Source organism: Strix aluco, chromosome 5 (genome assembly GCF_031877795.1).
Source record: "Strix aluco isolate bStrAlu1 chromosome 5, bStrAlu1.hap1, whole genome shotgun sequence".
NCBI classification, from domain to species: Eukaryota; Metazoa; Chordata; class Aves; order Strigiformes; family Strigidae; genus Strix; species Strix aluco.
Genome location: NC_133935.1, coordinates 8,070,969 through 8,091,463, shown reverse-complemented (window position 1 = coordinate 8,091,463; position 20,495 = coordinate 8,070,969). Strand labels below are relative to the sequence as shown.

General features: G+C 46.9%; 1 protein-coding gene and 1 pseudogene across 1 annotated transcript; one reads left to right on the top strand and one right to left on the bottom strand.

Annotated features, from left to right (window-relative positions):
- Positions 1–3,093: 3,093 nt before the first annotated feature.
- AICDA (activation induced cytidine deaminase) lies at positions 3,094–5,332 on the bottom strand (the record flags this gene model as incomplete). Its single annotated transcript, XM_074825813.1, has 4 exons — positions 3,094–3,147; positions 3,445–3,560; positions 3,758–4,028; positions 5,165–5,332. Coding segments are annotated over 4 exons (609 nt in total), but the record flags the coding sequence as incomplete, so codon positions are not given.
- Positions 5,333–14,770: 9,438 nt separating this feature from the next.
- Positions 14,771–19,868, top strand: LOC141924006 (uncharacterized; annotated as a pseudogene).
- Positions 19,869–20,495: the final 627 nt, after the last annotated feature.

The following is a 20,495-nucleotide window of genomic DNA, read 5'->3' as shown; positions in this document are numbered from 1 at the left end:
GGGCCTGAGGTATATTCACCACAGTTCCCTTGAGGAGTTAGTCTTTTCCCAGGTGCATATAAAGGAAGGAGACACCTAGAATAGCACAGGCACTATCTCCGTAAGGGATAGGCTGTAAGTGTAAGTGGTACTCTAGAGTATACAAGCAGTAGTGAAATGCTCCCTGTATACACAGTCTACAAAGCAAGTAAAAAATACCTTAGGTTGAAAAAGTAATGTTACTACATAACAGTCATCCTCCAGGGAGTTATTCTTGGCAGAGACATCTAATGCATTTGAGGTTGAATGAATTAATAATGCCAATTCAAAGAACACCTTGTAACAAATAATATGAATTGGTATTTGAGAACAGAAAAAAGTTAAAAGAATCTCTGTAACAGTAGAGCTAAACTCTTGTAGCTAAATCACATAGACTAGCTAAACAGTCCACTCTGAATTTAATCTGTTTTAAACTCAGAAGAAGCAACTTAGGAAGTATTCTGAATGCAATGCATGTTTCTTTGCATTTACTCATTGCATTTATTCTCCCATTGTATAATGTCACCAACTGTCATGTTTCAACAAGTATCTTCAACTCAATGTTTGTCAGCATTTGAGCAAAAGCCAGTATCTCAACTGCTTTTTTAGAAAATGTTACTTTTTCTAGTAGCTTGCCAACAATTTCACTGAGAAGGACAATGGTGTTGTACAGGTCCATACCAAAAAATTGGAAGACAGACATCCTTTTTCTGTCTCTGCTTCTCTTCTTGTTTTGTGAAATATGTTGACTCAGCACTGCTGTGTCCACTTTGGTTAATTACGGGTCATGAATGGGGACAATAGGCTTGCAATCAATGAAGGAAGCATCTTGAACAACTTTAGCATTTACATGACAGATTTTTGGTAGTATTTCCAAAGTATCTACTGCCTGAATACTTTATTTGCCTTGATCTGCTGGGTGGCACTGTCAACAATTTCAAAGTTATAAGTGAAAAGGATAAAGACAGTTTAATAGGATAGTGCCAGGTCATCTCTCCAGAAATCAGAAAGGATAGATGGCATGTCAGACCTGTGTCAACTTCTACTTCCCTCACCCACATGGTACCAAAACAGTGGCAAAACCAGATGCTCATTTGCAAGACCTTTATTTATATAAATAATATCCACCATATCAAACAAATATACAACACCATGCTTGCAAATTAATGCTTTGCAAAGAACTCTCAGTGCTATTCCTAGACGAAATGCCTCAAGCTGAGTGTCTCAGGAGCCTGAAGTTGTAGGAAGCTTTCGATGCACCCAGTTGTGACCTCTCCTAGCAGGAGGAGTCACTGTGGGAGCAGGGCTCTCTGCTGTCCTCCTGTGGCTGGTCTATCACCAGGGGAGGTGTTTTGAGGAGTGACACAGGAGCCTCCAGCCTTAGCCATAAAGAGGAACAGGATGGAGCAGAGAACTCCCAACCATCATGAAGGAAATGACAGAGCACCCCTAGAATGTGGCACACACTTAGCCTTGGCAAAGCCTCAAGAGGTCAGAATGCAGAGGAGAATCTATCTGTAATTTGGGTAGTGGGAAGGTGGTGGTGAGTAGGCACGCACTATGAACCCATGTCTTCAACTTGGTAAAGACTGTGTCCACAAGATCAGGTACTAATGGGGTCCCCCAGTGGAAACACAGTGACTGCCAGGCAGGAGGATGCTTTGATTTTGCCCCCAGATATCTTCTGTAAAGATATCTATCTACAGGCTGCATAGCTTTTCTCATGCCGGGTGTTTTTTCTGGTCAGCTCTCAGTCCAGTCACCAACTAGCCATATCTGGCCATATTATGGGCAGTAAAAGGCCTGAAAAAGCAGAAGACTGTGGAACTGTTAAGGTACCTCCAACAGAGACATTTGGCTAGGGAGGGAGCATACTGCAGGTCTGATCTAGGAGGAAATGCTCAGTGGATGAAAAGTACTCCAGTAGTGAGCGCTGTGGTGCTCCTCCCTCAGGTATATGAAGAAACAGATGGTGACTGATGTAGATGCCAAAGCACTATCTAAAATGGCACAGCCTTAATCTACATGAATGAGAAATTAAGTCATCGGGACAATACAATGTGGAAATGCACTGTGTTTTCCAGTAGATGTGTGCTGGAGAAACATTGCAGAGGTGAAGTGCCTTGGTGGCTCTTTTCCTGGCTGGATGGGAGGTCCACACACCAATCAGTACTGACCCTGAGCTGCCACAGCTCTCAGCATAGTTAATAAGAGTTGAGTGACCTACTTCTTCATGGGAAATGTTTTGTTGGACACCTAGAATTGCAGCTCACACTTGAAAATGTTGGCCAGCAAGTCTTCTGCTTACATTTTAGGCTTTTATTGTCTAGTTTCAACGTGTCCTAGGGCACAAAACCTGGACCCATAGCTACTGAACCTCCCTCATTTCTGGGTAGGAGGCACTTAGAAGACCTGCTGGCTTCAAGTGAGGTTTCCGAGCTAAGCTAGCCGGGCTGTCCAAGACTCACTTCAATACTCTCTGTCAAGCTTTCCAATAACTGGCCAATTTTGCTGTTAGAACATAGGCTATACTACCTAAATGGTGATGGTTTTCAACTTCATACCCACATCCAGAAGGACAAATAAACCATTTCATAGTGAAGGACACAGAGCAGCTCAGTGTAGTGCAGCTCTAAGAGCCAAGAGACATGCTCCCCAAAGCCCTCATGAAATGTGCAGGTCTGTGCGGTGCCAGTGAGAACACCATTGCAAACAACTTTGCAGGCTGTCTGCTCCCACCTGGGCAAGGCTAAACCCAGAACTCCATTTAGTGGACCACCTGAATTAGCTCTGCAGGGACTGACGAGGGCAAATCGCTCTCTGGCAATGTCACTGCAGTCCTGGATGTTACCAACTAGCAATGGATGAGGTGTGAGTCTGGGGAATGTGTCTTCAGAAGATCAGCCTAATTCTCCTTGGAAATGAAAAAAATAAGGATAGTCTTATCTCTAGACACAGGGCTGTAAGGAAGAGAGATGTAGAGAGGGAAGAAGAGAAAGATCTGTTGTAAGGAAGAGAGTTGGAAATCAAAGAACAACTGTTTGTGAAGTCTTCTGATTGCTGATGACTTTCACATCAAAGTCCCAGAGTTTTAAAGGCATCTCGTAAATCATCTACTTCATACAGTGGCTGCAGGACAAAATGTAAATGGTAGGTTAGTTGTCAAGTGAGCAGGCACCTATGAAGATGGGGAAGGAGGAAGGAATGGCAGGAGATGGGATAAGAGGTGGAAGAAGGGGAAGAGAATGAGGAGATATGAAGGAAGCTGGAGGAGAGAGTCATGAGGGATGTGAACGGTGAAGACACAGGAATGAATGAAATGGCAGATGACAGGGATGGGCAGAAAGAGCAGAGAGTAACTATAACGAGGAATAGAGGAAGAAGCTGAGGGGAAGAGGCACTGGAGAGAGAAGAATTGGGTCTCACCAGGAGTATCCGTCGAAGTTTCCTGGACAGATGGACAGAGTTTTCATGCAGCCCTTCCCAGGCTTCGAATGTCTTTTCCCTGTTCTCCACAAACGTGTTCCAGCAGTAGAAATAATCTGTGCAAGGCACAGGGGAGTTACAGAGTGCTCAAGACTGCCCTAGAGAGGACACTGACCTCTTCTATGATCACTAAATCATCACATCCTGCCATCATCTTCTCTGGCTCCTTGTCCTAGCTTCTCCCATTCTCCTGGGTCTCCCTAACCCTCCTCCCATAACTTTCTGTCATTCCTTTCTTGTTTGCATATCTCACCTTTGAAGGTCATGATGGCAATTTGAGCCCCTGCCTTGTGCAGGCGCCTCAGTCCCTCAGGCTCTGCCTTTCGGTCCTCGCAGAAGTAGAGGCGGGCCGTGAAGATGCGGAGGGTTAGGTTGGGGTAGGCGCGCAGGAAGTCGGCCACGTGCCGGGCACAGTCGTAACAGGGGCTCCAGGAGGTGAACCAGGTGATGCGGTAGCAGCGGCCTGGGTCCAGGTCCCAGGCTGAGATGTAGCGCAGAAAGAGCACCTCCACGTGACAGCCCATCTTTGTGAAAGAGGGAGAGGGGCAAGGTGTGAGGTGGGGAGGAGGGAGCAAGGTGTAAGAGGGGTGAGGAGGGAGGCATGAGCTGGGTGGGGTGTGAGGGGAGGAGAAACAAGGTGGGGGGTAGGTCCTAGTGTAGTCCGTACCAATGTTTCTCATCAAACACAAGGACATATTATTGTCCATACACATTTCTCATCAAATACGAGGACAGATAGGATGCATCAGTTAGGTCAGTCTGTTGTTTAATCGTCCACAGTAATTAGTAAGGAACTTCTAGTCAGGAACTACTGTCCTTGAAGAAGAGAAACATCCTGGAACTCGGAGGCTTGTTAAAAATTGTTTACTGTAAATCAGTTTAATTAGAGATTAGAGTGTCCTTTGGAAAACCATCCTCATTACAGTAGTAAAAATCAAGCCTGCTGCTTCAAAGACCCCTGCCTGAATAAAGACCCTCACCCTTTGAGGGTGTGCAGAAAAATTAAAACCCACTGCAACTTTAAATCGAGACGAGGCATGCTACTAACCAATGAGAGATAGAAGTGATAAGTAACTAACCACCAATTGTCATTATAGCAAATACCTGATCATGCAGTCTGAAGTTATAAATACCTTGAAGTTCTTTTGTGTGGTGTGCTAGCTTTGTGAAATTACCACCTAGCACCCGTCTTTGCGCAAATATGGAATAAACTGGTATCTCGGCTCTGTGTAAGACTGGCTTTTGCACACCAGGTAATGAACCCTGTTTGAGGGATGACACTAGGGTCAGCGCACAGAGGGTGAAGGCCCGGTGGTACGTAAGTGGAAGGCTGGCTAGAAAAGCACAGGAGCGCACTGATGTGTAGGGATGTATAAGAGGAATGGGTGTGAGCTAAGCAGACAAGTAGGTAGACTGGTAAAGCAACAGGGAGTGTGGATGTCTTGCTGGTAACACACTTGGAAGTAGCATAAAGTACAGGTTTACCTGGAGGCTGCATCCCCCAAATAGTATGTACCAGTGCAGTCTCCATGCTCATGGAAATGTATGCCGGTGCCTGTGTTGCTGTCGCAGCTCTCCTTTCCCTGCTGTCCCAGGTGAACTGGAGCTGCGTGTGCCTCAGCATGGATATAAGAGCAGGATGCCAAGGTATTCCCCGTACCTTATTGCGCAGGTATCCAAAGTCGAGGGAGCACGACGTGGCGCTGTCACGGCGCTTTACAACGTAGCAGAGGTAGGTTTCACGCCGGCCCTTGGCCCAGCGCAGGTTCTTGAAGTTGTAGAGGAAGAGTTTCCTCTTCATCAGGAGGCTGCAGGAGAAGACAAGAGAGAATTTGCATTAGCGCCACCTTGGAGCCAGCAGTTGACCATGTCTGTGTTAAGGACTCAGCACCAAAAATATCCTCCTCATGTCCAGGCCTCTCAGTACGAGAAGAGCATCAGTAATTTGCATTCAATATATTAGGAAAAGGGTGCAGGCTTGACTGTGGGGATGAAGCAGGTGACTTTGTGAGTGGAAACAGTAAGTGAATTAGTAGTGATTAGTCAAACAGCAACTATGGTTGGGTAGAGTGTGAAAATATCTGCAAATATCCAAAAGATGGACACCAATGAGGGAGAAGTCTGAAGGCATCTGAGAGGACCTGGGGAGATGAGAGGGTCTGGAGTTCAGTCATCAAGAAACACTATTTTTGCTGTATGAAACCCTGAAAAGCCACTGGGGCAAGGGATGGATCAAATTAGAGCCTCTTTAGAGAAGACTGGACAGAGTTTCTTCCCAGAATTGCACAAAAGAAGAGTGTGGTTGAAAGTGTGCAGGGCTAGAGGCTCACGTAAGGTGCCATACACTAGCTGACAGAACACGCAGTGGGGTAGGCATGCTGACGCCTCTCCAGACCCACATTGTACCACTCCCACATTGGACAGACATTGGGATTGGTGCAGACCTGCTCCCATGCCCAGGGATCCTGCTGGGGAGAGGCAGCAGGAGCACAGGGAGGGTAAGGTAGTCATGGGCCATATCTAACAGCCTCACTGCCAAGTGGAGGTACACAGGCAGCTGGGACCAGCTGTGTTCATTGAGGTGAGGTACTCACCTCCCCCACAGTAATGCAAAACAGAAGAGAATGGGTTAAAAATAATCATGTCCTTTGTCATCTTTTCCCTCTGGTAGGCTGATGTTCAGCAGGGAGATGGGGGTCAGTTTAAGTGATATAGAGGGGGGGTCTTCAGTGAGGGGAATTTGGGTTTGTTAGGAATTTAAATCCTATTTAAATCTGAGAGTCTAAGCAAGGAAAAGTTTCTTATACAAACACCCCTCGTCTGTTTGCCAATGTCATGATAAAGCCTGAGCACTGCAGAGCAGTTAATCTCCAGCTAACTGTGGCATCCTCCCTGCTCCTCCAGGAGCTTCTGTCCCTTGTGCACCCTTGCACATGGCCACTGCACCGCAGTGCCACGGTCACAGGGTCATGCACATCCTCTTGTATTTTGTTACCTAGTGCAGATGCTTTGCTCTCCTGCAGCACTCACACCGCATGGCCAGAGAGAAACATCCTTCCCTCAAGCACCTTCACTACCCTGATTGTCCCACAGATAGGCAAGCCACCTGCACACATCCTCTTTCCTGCCATGTCACCCTCAGCCTGCGGTGCAAAAATACCTGTCCTGCTCACAGACAGAGAGCAAGCACGCACATACACAGTTATGCCACTCTCCTAGAGCAGATCATGTGGGAGTTGTGATATGTCCTTCTAGGAGAAAGTCTGTAGGGAAGACAAGGCTCTGCAGACTCCTGCACACACTCAGAGGGCAAATCATCCCTACTAAGCATTTAATTCAAGCAACAGCCTCAGGCAGTTCTTGGAAGTCTGTTCTGTAAGTGCTGCCACAGTCCTGCTCTGCTGGGCTTGCAGGTTGTGTCGGGAGTAGAGCACAAACTGATCCCACTGCATTTCATCACCCCTTTCTCTGAAAGTTCATGTCGGGTGAGTGTTTCCCATACCCACTATATGTTCTCCATCATCAGTTTTGATTTATTTCTCACACTTAGAGCCACCCCACTTCCCACTACCTTACATTTAATCTATTTCCCTGCCTTCATACAAACACTTATGAACACGTGTGGATATTCCCTAATGCACACACACACACACACATATGTTGGTCCCCTCACAAAACTGCCAACTCAGGCTTCTCCCTCTTAGATGTGTGTTATTGCAGGGATGTGGGAAAGACTCTCCCCTGTAACAGAGGTGCTGGAGGGGAGACACCCCTTCTATGTGTGACAGATCCTCAGGTTGTCCAGAGAGGATAGCCCAGGCAATCGCACGGGAAATGAGCAGGTATGACAGGCCAGAGGCTTGCAAAGCTCTTACCTGGGGTGTGCCACAACAGCAGAAAACAGAGCGGAGGAATTGTGAAAAATGCAATTGTTTGTTGAAGAACCATACAATCCGGGTGAAAACCAATGACAATTGTGTTTGTGTTTCATCAAAGCTCACATGGAAAAATGCTTTTCAACACATTGAAAACTTTAGGGAAAACAGGCTTTCCCTTTTCTCTTTTTTGGTGAAGTTTTGGGCAAAAACATTTGCTTTCAAAATGTTTCTGACTCTTCTTCTAACTGTCCCTTTCTCACTTCTTCCCATTTTTCTCTATTCAATGGTTTTTCCCCTGTGGAGCAGAATGCAGATGCAAATAAGGGTGAAGAACATGACCCCAAAACCCAGAAAAATAAAATGATGATCACTTAGATTATTTTTCAGTGTCAGAACGAAGTGAAGACAGTTTTGAATCACAGAAGCCATTTGTTCAACTAGAAATGTTCATTAACATCGTCTCCTGTTTTCCCTTCTCTGTTCACTGTCTCAGGGGTTTTTGCTAGAGAGGATTTCAGAACGTGGCTGGTACAGGAAGAATAATGAATGAACAGATGTTGCGGGGAGCAACTGAGCAGATGTGCAGTTAGGTACAAACTGCTGGATACACGTACAACTCCTATAGCTACAGCATACTCCAGGGAAAGCAGCAAGGACACAAGAGCTGCGATTATACCTGGGCTCTGAAGAAGTAGACTGAACAGAGACCTTCCCAAATAAAGATTCATGAAGCCAATCCTCAAATCAGAGTGAAGGTCCCCAAGTGTGTGAATGATATGCAGTTGTGGAAAGTGATTAGTGATGATTAGCTTGCAGAGTAATTGCAGTGCAAGTAGAGGAATCCAGTGCTGGAACAGTCTTTGCTTATGAGCACAAGGGTGTGAGCAGCAGAAGCACAGTAAGACAGAAATCTAGTGCAAGAGAAAGAATAGGTGGATAAGGAGAGAAGAGTGGGCAGGGATTGAGATGCTTAAGCGGCAGATAGCATCTGAATGTTCATCTTTCTGTTATTTTTTTGTTTCTAGAAAAGAAAAAGCATGAAAAGGAACAGAGAATAGTCACGAGAAAGAGAAATGACAGAAAGGGAAAAGAGTACAGGGTGGTAGATAGTCAAAGAGAAAGAATGACAGAGACACAGAGATGCAAGGTGCAAGAGCAGGCTGGGTCAGGGAGTTAGATCACTGAGTCAGACGGGGAAAGGGAAAGGGACAGTGAGCACCAAATAGGGAGCAGGTTAATTCTAAGAGAAGGACCCTCATTTTTAATATAAGCAAGAAACTGGAGGCACTCATTTTACCTGTCCATGACTGCCAGGGTCTCTTTCAGGTGATGGGGTTGAAGGGAGGTTGTCTTGCAGGCTCCGTCTGTGCAGACCTGATGTACAGAAATGTGGACTGCCCCGTGTGTCCCCTCCCCATTCGCCCCTATCTACCCCCTGCTGGGTTTCATCAGGGTGTGGTTGAGGGAGGAGTTAGAAAGGTCTCTGGAGCTGCAGGAACTGAAGAGCAAAGGGTTGAGATGCAAAGGGACATCAGTTCTGAAAGATGCTTGGCACCCATTGGTCGCCTCCCCCCTACTGCACTCCCCATTGGGCCCTCCCCACCTGCAAATTTATTCTGAATTAATATCAATAACATAACAAGGCAGGAAGCATTGTCTAGTGGTTAGAGGGGAGCCTGGGAGCTTGTGTACCACTAACGTGAATGTGGGCAAAACCACACTATCCCTCCGGGCCTTGGGTCATGCAGCTGTGCAGTGAAGGTGGTGACCCTGCCTTGCCCCACCGTGGAGGGAGCTCTGCACAGCCCAGCTGGAAGGAGCTCAGGGAACACCAAATTGTTGTCAGGCTTCCCACACCTCCTCTGTGTCCCCCTGAAAGGCCAGATAGCTGCTTCGCAGCATGGGGCAACACCAAAGCCGAAGAGGAACCCAGCTCCAGAGGGAGCCCTGGGGTTTGATGGGGAGCGCCTGGCCCTGCTTTGGCACCTGAACATGGCCATGGGCACCTGAGCTGTGTCAACATGTCAGGAGTGGTGGCGAACCTGTACGCAAAGGACAGGTGGGGAATAACTCAAGGCCTGATCCTGCTGTTCTGATCTGCAGGGTGGCTGCCGGGACCCTCCGTCTGACGGCTGTTGGGCTGTACGCCGTCACGCCCGGGCTCACGCTCAGGATGGATGCACAACTCTTTGCCCCGCTAACGCCGCGCTCTGCTGCCCCCGCTCCGCTCCACCACGGCCCCCCAGCACCTGCCCAGGCACCCAGACCCTCTGTGGGGCTGAAGGGCAGCCGAGGGATGGGGCAGCAACTTTGGCCATGCGGAGTGCTGAGGAGGCAGCCAGGGGATATTCTACTCCATTTCTTCCTCAAGCAGGGCACGGTCAGTGCTGTGGTTGAGAAACAGGGCTTTTGTTTACCTCATGCTAGGGTAGTTCTTCGTTTTTTCTCTGCTTGATTTACTTTTCTTATTAATTTTACTGGCTTTCAGCATGCTAGGACTGTGTGAAACCAGTGTATGCAAAAACACGAGAAGGAGACATGAGTTGCCAGAACAGAGCAGGCAACTCTCTAGCCCAGCACTTTGAGTACTTGTCTCTGAGAGCGGCTGGCATGGAACACTTCAGGAAAAGAAGCAGCACTTTGGAAAGTCCCGGGCTGGACTGTTCTACTCTTTGGGAAACATCTGGGTAGGGCACACACTCACGAATCCATATTTTAGCAGCTGCACTGGTCTCAAGGGTTGTGGCACTTTTTGAGGATCTGGCTCCTAGTGTTTGACCAAAGCTAGAAGATCCTGCAGTGCTTGCGAATCCCTGTCCTGCCTGCCAAAGAGGACACTCCTAATGAAACAGCTGTCCCCTTTCAGCCTTTGCCCTAGCAGCACCTTGTGGCAAATCTCCTAGGTCAGACCAAGAGTCGTTTTGTTCCCCTTTTATACTAGTTTTTTCTTCTAATTATGCAAGGAGGTTGTTTGTTACACAGGGCATAAAAAAAAAGAAAGAAAAAGCAACACACCCTGGGAAATCTGCTTCTTAGACATCACAACTGTTTGTGCTTCATCAGATAAATTAAGGCAGCTTCAGCTTTATTCTTGTCCTGGCTCCTAATTTCCATAGCCAAAAGCTTGCAGAAAATTTTACATAACATTTTTTGCTCTGAAAAGAGTCAAGAAATATCTTCATGGCCAGCCTGGTCTTCCCCATAAATTAAATTTGTGGGTAATGATTTTCTTAAAGGTTTAACATGACAAGTCTCATGAAACATTTAACTAGATCCTTTCTCTGGTCCTGCCTGTAAGTGGAATTCATTTGTCCATGTTTAAAACATCAGCTCTTTTCCTTAAATGTTGAGAGCCTCTTTGCTCTCCACAGAGATAAAAAAGAAAGAATGAACAAACGAGCAGATGAACTATATTTATGTCACTCTTCAGTAAAGCTCTCAAGTCTAAATACTGATGTAGGCTTTCTAATGCCCTTCACTTAGACCGATAACTGCCCTCACACTGAAGGTGCGAGTGCACAAAGTCAGTGGCAGCAATTCTCCGCCTCTATCCCTAATCCCTAGAGCAGAAACCTGTTGGTGTGGATGTTTTTAGTGTCTCATAGCGAGCCTAGGGCAACATCTCGAGAGGGACCCTCAGCTCCTATGCAGTTCTGCCTAAAGCAGGAGCTGCAGTCTCTTACCAAGCCAAGATCTTGCTCATTAGCAGATGTCACCTCTGCTCTGGTTAAAAAAAAATAATTTGGAGAACCACGTAAAGGTTGCTGATGCCTGATCTAGCTGCTAGTCCAGCTTCCTCCCTGGCTGTAAATTGCCAAATCTTTAAAATATGGTGGGACCCTTCTGGCTGGAGCTAATACACATGAGGAGAGACACTGAGCACTCCGGTTTTCCTTCCTTTCTGCTCAATGCAATCTTATTTGGAGAAGGAACTCGGGGTGTGAGAGTAAAATAATTTTACTGAAGACGACTCCATCTCTGTTTCTGATCAAAGCCTGGGTCAGTTACAGTTAAAGGCTAGTGGGGAAGGCTAGGAAGGGTCCCTATGCTGATGTGTTTGGGGTGTTATCTAGCAAGAGACACTGCTCCAGCTTGTCAGGATCACAGAAGGATGTCCTAGCATCCCTTCAGGTTTCTTGTACTCGGGGGTCTATTCCCTGTCTTGGAGTGAGAACAACAAATAACAGCAGGCTGAAGAGCAGTGTGGGGGGGAAGATGAATATCACCATTACTGTTGCTAAAGATTCAGAAAGCAACTGCTAAGAAATCAGAGACCAAAGAATGTGGTGAATAATTAAAAGTAATTACCTAGCCCAAAGCAGAGCAGAGGTTGCTTGTTTAGTCAACAGGAAATCGTGTGTTGGTGTGTACTGATATAAATACATATTTATTTTTTCCATTCACCCTTTGCTCAGAAATCGCATTTTGAAACAAGCGCCAGTATCACCAGTTGGTTGGTTCTTACGCTGAACACAAGAAACGCAGACACCTGCTTCCCCTTGCCTCAAGCGAAAACCTCATGCAGAAAAACTTTCTCTGCTGAGCAAGTGCTGATGCACCACAGACACTGACTTGCACAGGGAGCTCGAGAGGGGGGACGGTGGAGTTCCTGCAGTTAAGACACAGGCAAATAAAGAAACTGATGTGCTTTTTTATTATAAGCACCTATAATGTATATGCTTATTTCATATAAGCATATATTAAAGAGCTTATTTATTATACGCACATTACATTATATTCTGTGTTCATTTTGCATATTGATCACCCTATTCTGGATGACAGTCCCAACACATCGGTAACGCACTTGCTCAGGCACCTCTGCCAGGCAGACCAGTCCCATTATTCCAGTCCTGGCTGTAAAAAACATCTGTACTAGAGGTAGAGGCAGCTTGCTGTCTAGGACATGGGGCAAAGGACCTTGTCCCTAGAGCTGCCAACTCATCTTGTGACACAGCTGTGGATGCCATGCCTGGGGAGGTTTCAGCAGTTGTATGACAAAGCACTGACTTTCGTGGTGTGGAATTTGAAGCACCACAGAGATACATGAAAGCTGTGAGGACATGTATGAGGTGTGCTTGAGGTGGACATCACCAGGAGGGCAGTGTGTGCGGTGGGGGGGGGGGGTTGCAAACACAAATCTAAAGCACTGAGGGGTGAGTGTCGCTGAGGCTGCATCTAAGTTAGATGAGAGCAGGGATCCCAGGTCATGAGAGTGAAGTAGAAAGAAGGCAGGAGTTCAGGGTGTGTGGCACTGCCACTGGGAGGGTGGGTTTATGAAACCTGGACCCCTGTGCTGCGCACTGCTGCATGCTGCAGGATTGTAGCGGATGCCACTGATGCAGAATTGAGGGCATCCGGTTGCTGGATGTGCACCAAGATTATACATTATTATGCGTTTTACTCGTAATTTAGCTTTCCAGGCTTGCACTGCAAAGCCTTTACCTGAAGTCTTGAGTCATGGTTTATTTTAGTTCCGCTGTTGAGCTTGTTTTGGTGTTGGAGAATGAGGCAAATTAGGGTGAAACTATTGAATTGAGTACACATTTTTCAACCACAGTTCTGTGAGTGCCTCTCATTCCTTCCCTGCAGCTCTCTGCTAGCACAGCCTGGGCCTCCTTATAGGAACTAATGACCCTTAATCCTGCTCCTGGGACCCCACAATTTTTTCTCTCTCAGCCTGTATTAATTCCCCTCACCTTGTCTCTAGGCAGCAGCAGTTCCATCCCTTGCTACCAGTGACTGACACCTGCTGGGATCACCAGCAGGAAGGGAGGAAAGGGGCTGGGTTGGGTTGAGGAGATTGAGACCTAGTGAATGACTTCTCCATCATGAATGCAGGTAAGAAATGTGACCAAAGTCCGGTTTTGGGCACCTCAATACGAGAGAGATCTTGAGGTGCTAGAGCGAGTGCAGAGGAGGGCAACGAAGCTGGTGAAGGACCTGGAGAATAAATCCTGTGAGGAGCGATTGAAGGAGCTGGGACTGTTTAGTGTGAGGAGGAGAAGGCTGAGGGGAGACCTCATCACTCTCTACACCTTCCTGAAAGGACATGGTAGAGAGGTTGGTGCTGGTCTCTTCTCACAGGTGATTAGTGACAGAACAAGAGGGAATGGCTTTAAACTCCAACAGGGGAGGTTCACACTGGACATTAGGAAAAAATTTTTCACAGAAAGAGTGGTCAGAGAGTGGAATAGGCTGCCCAGGGAGGGGGTGGAGTCACCATCCCTGGATGTGTTTAAGGGTCATTTAGATGAGATGTTGGGGAATGTGGTGTAGGGGAGAACTTTGTAGAGTAGGGCTGGTGGTTGGACTCGATGATCCCAAGGGTCTTTTCCAACCTGAATGATTCTATGATACTTGCTCTAAATGTCCTCAAGTGTCTTCTCTAGCTTGAGGCCGTGACATGGTAGGCAGCTTATCTCATTTACACCAAGAAAAACACAGTCTTTGATCAAAGCAGAATGCACCTTCCCCATGCTGAGAGTTGGGGGTGGGGAAGTACCCACCAGAGCTGCTTGCACCTTGCTGCTCCCCATAGCCGTGCACGCAGCTCCAGCCTCCAGCACGCCCTGCCCTTCTGACTTGGCTTCTGACTCTGTGCTGTGCAGACCTGGAGAACACACTCTTTTTGCACAGGGAGCTGCAGGCTGCGTTCCAGTGTTTTCTCCTACAGCTCAGTCCCCTGGTCTGAGCACCCCAGACCCTGCTCCAAATCACATCTTTCCCCTCCTTAATGGAAGTCACTGGCTCCGTATCTCTGCAATCATCTGCTTGTCACGGGGAGAAACTGAGTTTTGCACCACAGTTTTTCACAATGAGACTCACCTTCTAGCTGTGGTTATGGTTTCACAGACCGAAGTTGCCTGTTATTAGCTCCTGTTTGTGCAGTTGCTGCAGCTCATGCTACTCAGTGCAAAAAGAGCTTGCACCTGGGGCCTGGGTGGTAAATCCCGATTTTAACTTCCCTGTTATCTTTGGAGAAGTCCTTTACTGGAGATGCTGGGACAGAAGCGCTTGGGAGCTCACTAAAGAGCAGCATGTTGCATGTTCCTCAGCTTGTGGTCTTGTGTTGAGTTCCCTGCAGTTGCATAATCTTTTTTGGCTGGAGGTCTTCATGAGCAGTGTTCTTGCATCTTACAAAGTTTTCTTATCAATAAAGCAAGCATTTTCAGAAGATTCAAGATAGTCTTGCTACTTCTTGTCTTCTTCCCCTCAGAGTTCAGAGCTTCTGCTATGCTCTCATCACTGGCCATATCCAGAAGGTTTGTGGGATGCAACCACTAACCTCTACTCCCTAATGCCAAAGTGTCAGACAGTAGAATTAAGATCTGTCCCCAGCACCCTGATCCTCTTCCAGGCAGCCCAGTGCTCTTGGCAATGGGGGTGGAATGGGAGACCATCCCGAGGCCAATGAAGAGAGGTAGAAGGGGGTGAAAAGTGATTCTCACTGCATGATGAGGATCTCCTCCTTTGCTGTGTTATCTCTGCTGTCTTATTTCCTTGCTAGTGCACTGCCATGCCTGGCTGTGGTGACTGTTAGCATCAGTTATTTCTTTAACCATGACCACATGGGAGGCTCCCAAATTTCTGCTATAAGTGGTGAGGTCAGAGTTGTGACACATTTGAGCTAGCTGTCCAGGCAGGGGAGTGTATCCAAGAGTCTGAGAACTTCCCAGATAATTTCACAGAGTTTACAAATACCCTTTCATGTTCCAGCTAAAAGCATGGGTTCTGCTTGGATGAAGAGGCTGGTAGAAGCTCCTAGAAAGCAGAGGAGAGAAGGAGGAAGAAGAATCTGAAGGGAAAGAAAAGGCCCTAAGAAAATACTGATTATGGACTGTTATTATCAGAAATTTTAATTCACTGGTGCTCATTGGGTTTAGACAATGCTTGTAGCATTGCTTTTGCCTCCCACTCAGATGTGGCCCCAAAACAACTATATCTTAGTAAAATATACAGCTCTTGCATTCACATACACAACCAGTTAATTTCCCTTTGCCCAGTGTGTACCCAACGAGGGGACACCATGTCCGCTCATCTCTCCTGTAATTTCTGTGCAGGTACAGGTAGGGTAGGGTGCAGGCACATTTATTTTAAGGTGGCTAGCTTGGTCTCGTCCCAATTTGGAAAACTGGTGACAAGACCAAAAAAGCTCACAGGTTGGAGAGGCAAAAATCTACCCTGAAGCAGTGCCCCTGGGGACTCTCAGGGAACAGAAATAGCAAAGGGGTTTGCAGAAACTATGAAGAGTTCAGATGCCTTTCTTAGACTAAACCAAAGGGAAACTACACAACTACCAGAGCTGATGAGAAAATTACTTGTGACCATGGTGTGGAGAGTCTCAGGAACAACTACATTCACATTGCACCAGGCAGAAAAGAAACTCTTTTGAACCCTTCCTCCACAGCAAGGACCAGGCTGGGGGGCTAAGTCTAGACTGTGGAAGAAAACAGATTTTATTTGTTAATCCATAATAATGGCCAATGCAGCTTGCTCCAGCTGGTCTGTGCTATTTGGGTACCAGACAAGAGACACAGGGAGGTGTAAGCATTTTCTAGTGGGTGTGTTCTAATACCACCTGACTTAAGTGCTGCAAGGGAACAGTCAGAGCAGTAAGTCCCACAGGAATGCCTTCAGCATGGAAAGACTTTGTAGGTAGAAGGCACTCAATGCAAGAGGTGGCATGCTGGCGTGTGTATCAGTGTGAAACCAAAACCTTGGTCAAGATGTCACATCAGTAGGCTGTGCTGGCTATCATGTTTGAAGCAACTGTTGCTGCTTGTGTGCCACTGCGGCTCCAGCCTCTAAGGCATGGGCTAAGAAGCTGGAGAAGGTGGCATGAGGATCCAAATCCTGCAAGCGCCTGCTCTCCAGGAGCTCTGATTATGAGAGTGATGACTGTCTCCAAGAAGCACAGAAGAACATTCTCTCACCACTCTGAAAGGGAACTGAAGTCTACACAGTACAGAAGGACAATAGTTGTGCCAGGCTGGGGCTCAGGAGCCTGGACAAGGGCAGCACAAGAGGACTTGGTACTTCTAGCTCCTTTAAACTCAACAACAAGCCAAGGGGAAGGTGCCAAGAAGGCAGCAAAAAAAAAAAAAACGACCTGACCCTTGACTGGCATGGCCAAGAAGCCCAGATTAGCTGTGGCTGTGAAGGAAATCCCAAGAAAAGCCAAGAAACTGGCAGCCACCATGGCCAAGAAAGCAATCAAGAGCTTAGAGAATATGAAAGCTGACAGACCAAAAAAGGCAAAGATCCAGCTAAGAGCAAAACAGTGAAACCCAGGTGTACCAAACCCAAGGCAGAGAATCTGTAAGTGGCCTCAGGCTGAGAAGGTAGTGCACAAGAAGTGTATGCTGTATGAGCACAGACAGTGTCCTGCTTCAGGAACACAGAGTTTAACTGAGCCATTGATTTTCATCATGTTTTGCATTTTTTAACACAGTTTTCCCAAAGGAAGAAAATTAATTGTAATAATTAAAATTTCTCATTTTGTAATAATTAAAATTCCTTGTTTTGCAATAAAACCTGGGCTTTCTATGAATTAAATGTTTCTTCTTGCTATTTTCTTCAATTCTCTGCAGCAGTATTGTAGGGGAGATGGAGACAGAGTCTGCTCAGAGGTGTACAGCAAACAGAATAGAGACTACAGAAAAAAGCTGCAACAAAGACATTTCTGATCTGACCTAAGAAAACATTCCTAGAATTATAGAATCATAGAATGGTTTGGTTTGGAAGGAATTTTAAAGACCATCTAGTCCCGACCCCCCTGCCATGGGCAGGGACACCTTCCACTAGCCCAGGTTGCCCAAAGCCCCGTCCAGCCTGGCCTTGAACACTGCCAGGGAGGGGGCAGCCACAGCTTCTCTGGGCAACCTGTGCCAGTGTCTCACCATCCTCACAGTGAAACACTCCATCCTTACATCTAATCTAAATCTACCCTCTTTCAGTTTTAAATTGTTACCCCTCGTCCTATCCCTACACTCCCTGATGCAGACTCCCTCCCCAGCTTTTCCTGTAGCCCCCTTTAGGTATTAGAAGGCTGCTATAAGGTCTCCCAGAGCCTTCTCTTCTCCAGGCTGAACAACCCCAACTCTCTCAGCCTGTCCTCACAGGGGAGGTGCTCCAGCCCCCTGATCATCTTTGTTGCCTCCTCTGGACCTGCTCGAGCAGGTCCATGTCCTTCTTATGTTGGAGGCCCCAGAGCTGGACACAGCACTGCAGGTGGGGTCTCACAAGAGTGAAGTAGAGGGGGAGAATCCCCTCCCTTGGACTGCTGGCCACACTGCTCTTGATGCAGTCCAGGTCACAGTTGTCTTTCTGGCTGCGAGCGCACATTGCTGGCTCATAACCAGTTTTCCATCCACTAATATCTCCAAGTTCCTCTCCGCAGGGCTGCTCTCAATCCACTCATCACCCAGCCTGTATTTGTGCTTGGTATTGCCCAGACCCATGTGCAGGACCTTGCACTTGGCCTTGTTGAACTTCATGAGGTTTGCACGGTCCTACCTCTCCAGCCTGTCCAGGTCCCTCTGGATGGCACATCCCTTCCCTCCAGCGTATCAACAGCACTGCACAGCTTGGTGTTGTCAGCAAACTTGCCAAGGGTACGCTCGATCCCACTGTCCATGTCATCAACAAAGATGTTAAACAGTGCCGGTCCCAACACTGACCCCTGAGGAACGCCACTTGTTCCTGGTCTCTACTTGGACATGGAGCCATTGACCGCAATTCTTTGAGTGCAGCCATCCAGCCAATTCCTTATCCACCAACTGGTTCATCTGTCAAATTCATGTCTCTCCAATTTAGAGACAAGGATGTTGTGTGGGACAGTGTCAAAAGCTTTGCACAAGTCCAGGTAGATGACGCCAGTTGCTCCTCCCTTATCCACCAACGCTGTAACCCCATCATAGAAGGCCACCAAATTTGTCAAGCACAATTTGCCCTTAGAGAAACCATGTTGGCTGTTGCCAATCACCAACTTATTTTCTATGTGCAATAGCATATTTTCCAGGAAGATCCACTCCCTGATCTTGCTGGGCACAGAGGTGAGACTGGCTGTTCTGTAGTTTCCTGGGTCCTCTTTATTTCCATTTTTAAAAATGAGGGCTATATTTCCCCTTTTCCAGTCAGCAGGAACTTCACCGGACTGCCATGACTTCTCAAATATGATGGATAGTGGCTTAGTCACTTCATCTGCCAGTTCCCTCAGGACCTGCAGATGCATCTCATCAGGTCCATGGACTTGTGCACCTTGGTCTCGAACCCAATATTCTCCTACAGTGGGAAGTTCTTCCTTCTTCCAGTCCCCACCTTTGCCTTCTGCATCTTGGGCAGTGTGGCTGGAGCCCTTGACAGTGAAGACTGAGGCAAAAAAGTCATTGAGTACCTCAGCCTTCTTCATATCACAGGTGACCATGTCTCCCTTTTCCTTCCAGAGAGGGTCCACATATTCCCTAGTCTTCCTTTTATCACTGATGTACCTGTAGAAGCTTTTTTTGTTGCCCTTCACATCCCTGGCCAGATTTAACTCTATCAGGGCTTTGGCCTTCCTAACCTGATCCCTAGCTACCTGGCCAGTTTCTCTGTATTCTTCCCAGGCTACCTGTCCTTGCTTCCACACTCTGTAGGCTTCCATTTTATGTTTGAGCTTGTCCAGGAGCTCCTTGTTCATTCATGCAGTCTCCTGATGATCTTACCTGACTTCTTCTTTGTTGTGATGCATCACTTCTGAGCTTGGAGGAGGAGATCCTTGATCAACAGCTTTCTTGGGCCCCTCTTCCCTCCAGGGCCTTATCCCATGCTACTCCTCCAAGCAGATCCCTGAAGAGGCCAAAGTCTGTTCTCCTGAAGTCCAGGATAGCGAGCTTGCTGTGTGCCCTCCTCGCCACCTTAAGGATCATGAACTCCACCATTTCATGGTCACTGCAGCCAAGGCTGCCCTTGACCTCCACACTCCCCACCAGCCCCTCCTGGTTGGTGAGAACAAGGTCCAGCATAGCACCTCTCCTCGTTGGCTCCTCTATCACTTGGACAAGGGAGTTATCATCAATGCATTCCAGGAACCTCCTGGATTGCTTATGCCCTGCTGTGTTGTCCCTCCAACAGATGTCAGGGTGGTTGAAGCCCCCCATGAGGACCAGGGCTTGTGAACATGAGGCTGCTCCTATCTGTCTATAGAGGGCCTCATCTGCTCGGTCTGCCTGGTTGGGTGGCCTGTAGCAGATCCCCACTATATCTTGTGTCTCTGCTCTCCCTTTAATCCTGACCCATAAGTTCTCTGTCAGCTCCTCACCCATCCCCAGGTGGAGCTCCATGGACTCCAGCTGGTTGTTGAACCGCCCCTCCTCATCTCCCCTGCCTGTCCTTCCTAAAGAGCCTGTACCCTTCCATTCCAACATTCCAGTCATAGGAACCATCCCACCACGTCTCGGTGACACCAAAAAGATTGCAGCCCTGCAGGCATGCGTGCATCTCTAGCCCCTCGTTTATTCCCCACACTACGTGCAGTTGCATAGAGGTATATTCTCCATCTTAAGTGTGGTGCAGCACTGAAACAGGTTGTGGATTCTCCATCCTTGTTGACTTTTTCAAAATTCAGCTGGACAAGGCTCTGAGCAATCTGATTAGCTTTTAAGTTAGATCTACTTGCTAACTTTCAACATAATTTTATCTATGATCTTAACTTGAAAGGTTTACTATCTCAATAAGGACATTCATTTAAAAAAATGCACAGCTTCAGGTACATTTACTCTTATAACTAAGCAGCTGAGTTCTCACATTACTTATTATTTAGACACATTGAATTCATATGTTTATTTATTACATGTTTTTGTTAGTCTGATTTGTGAGAAGCAGTATTTGTATGGAAATTGCAATCTTAGTAAAATGCCCAAAACAGCATTCTGAAAGAGAATTTATTCATTAAATGAAGTTTTGCTTTGCTGATGACTTTCACCAATTCAGTTTTTCTATATACTTAACATAGTAGCAACAAGTACATGTAGCTTGCATTTCAACTGATATAATTTATATTATTGAAAACATTTTTATTTGAAAAAATCATTTACATTAATAGCAAAAGTAGACAAATTAATTCATGATGTT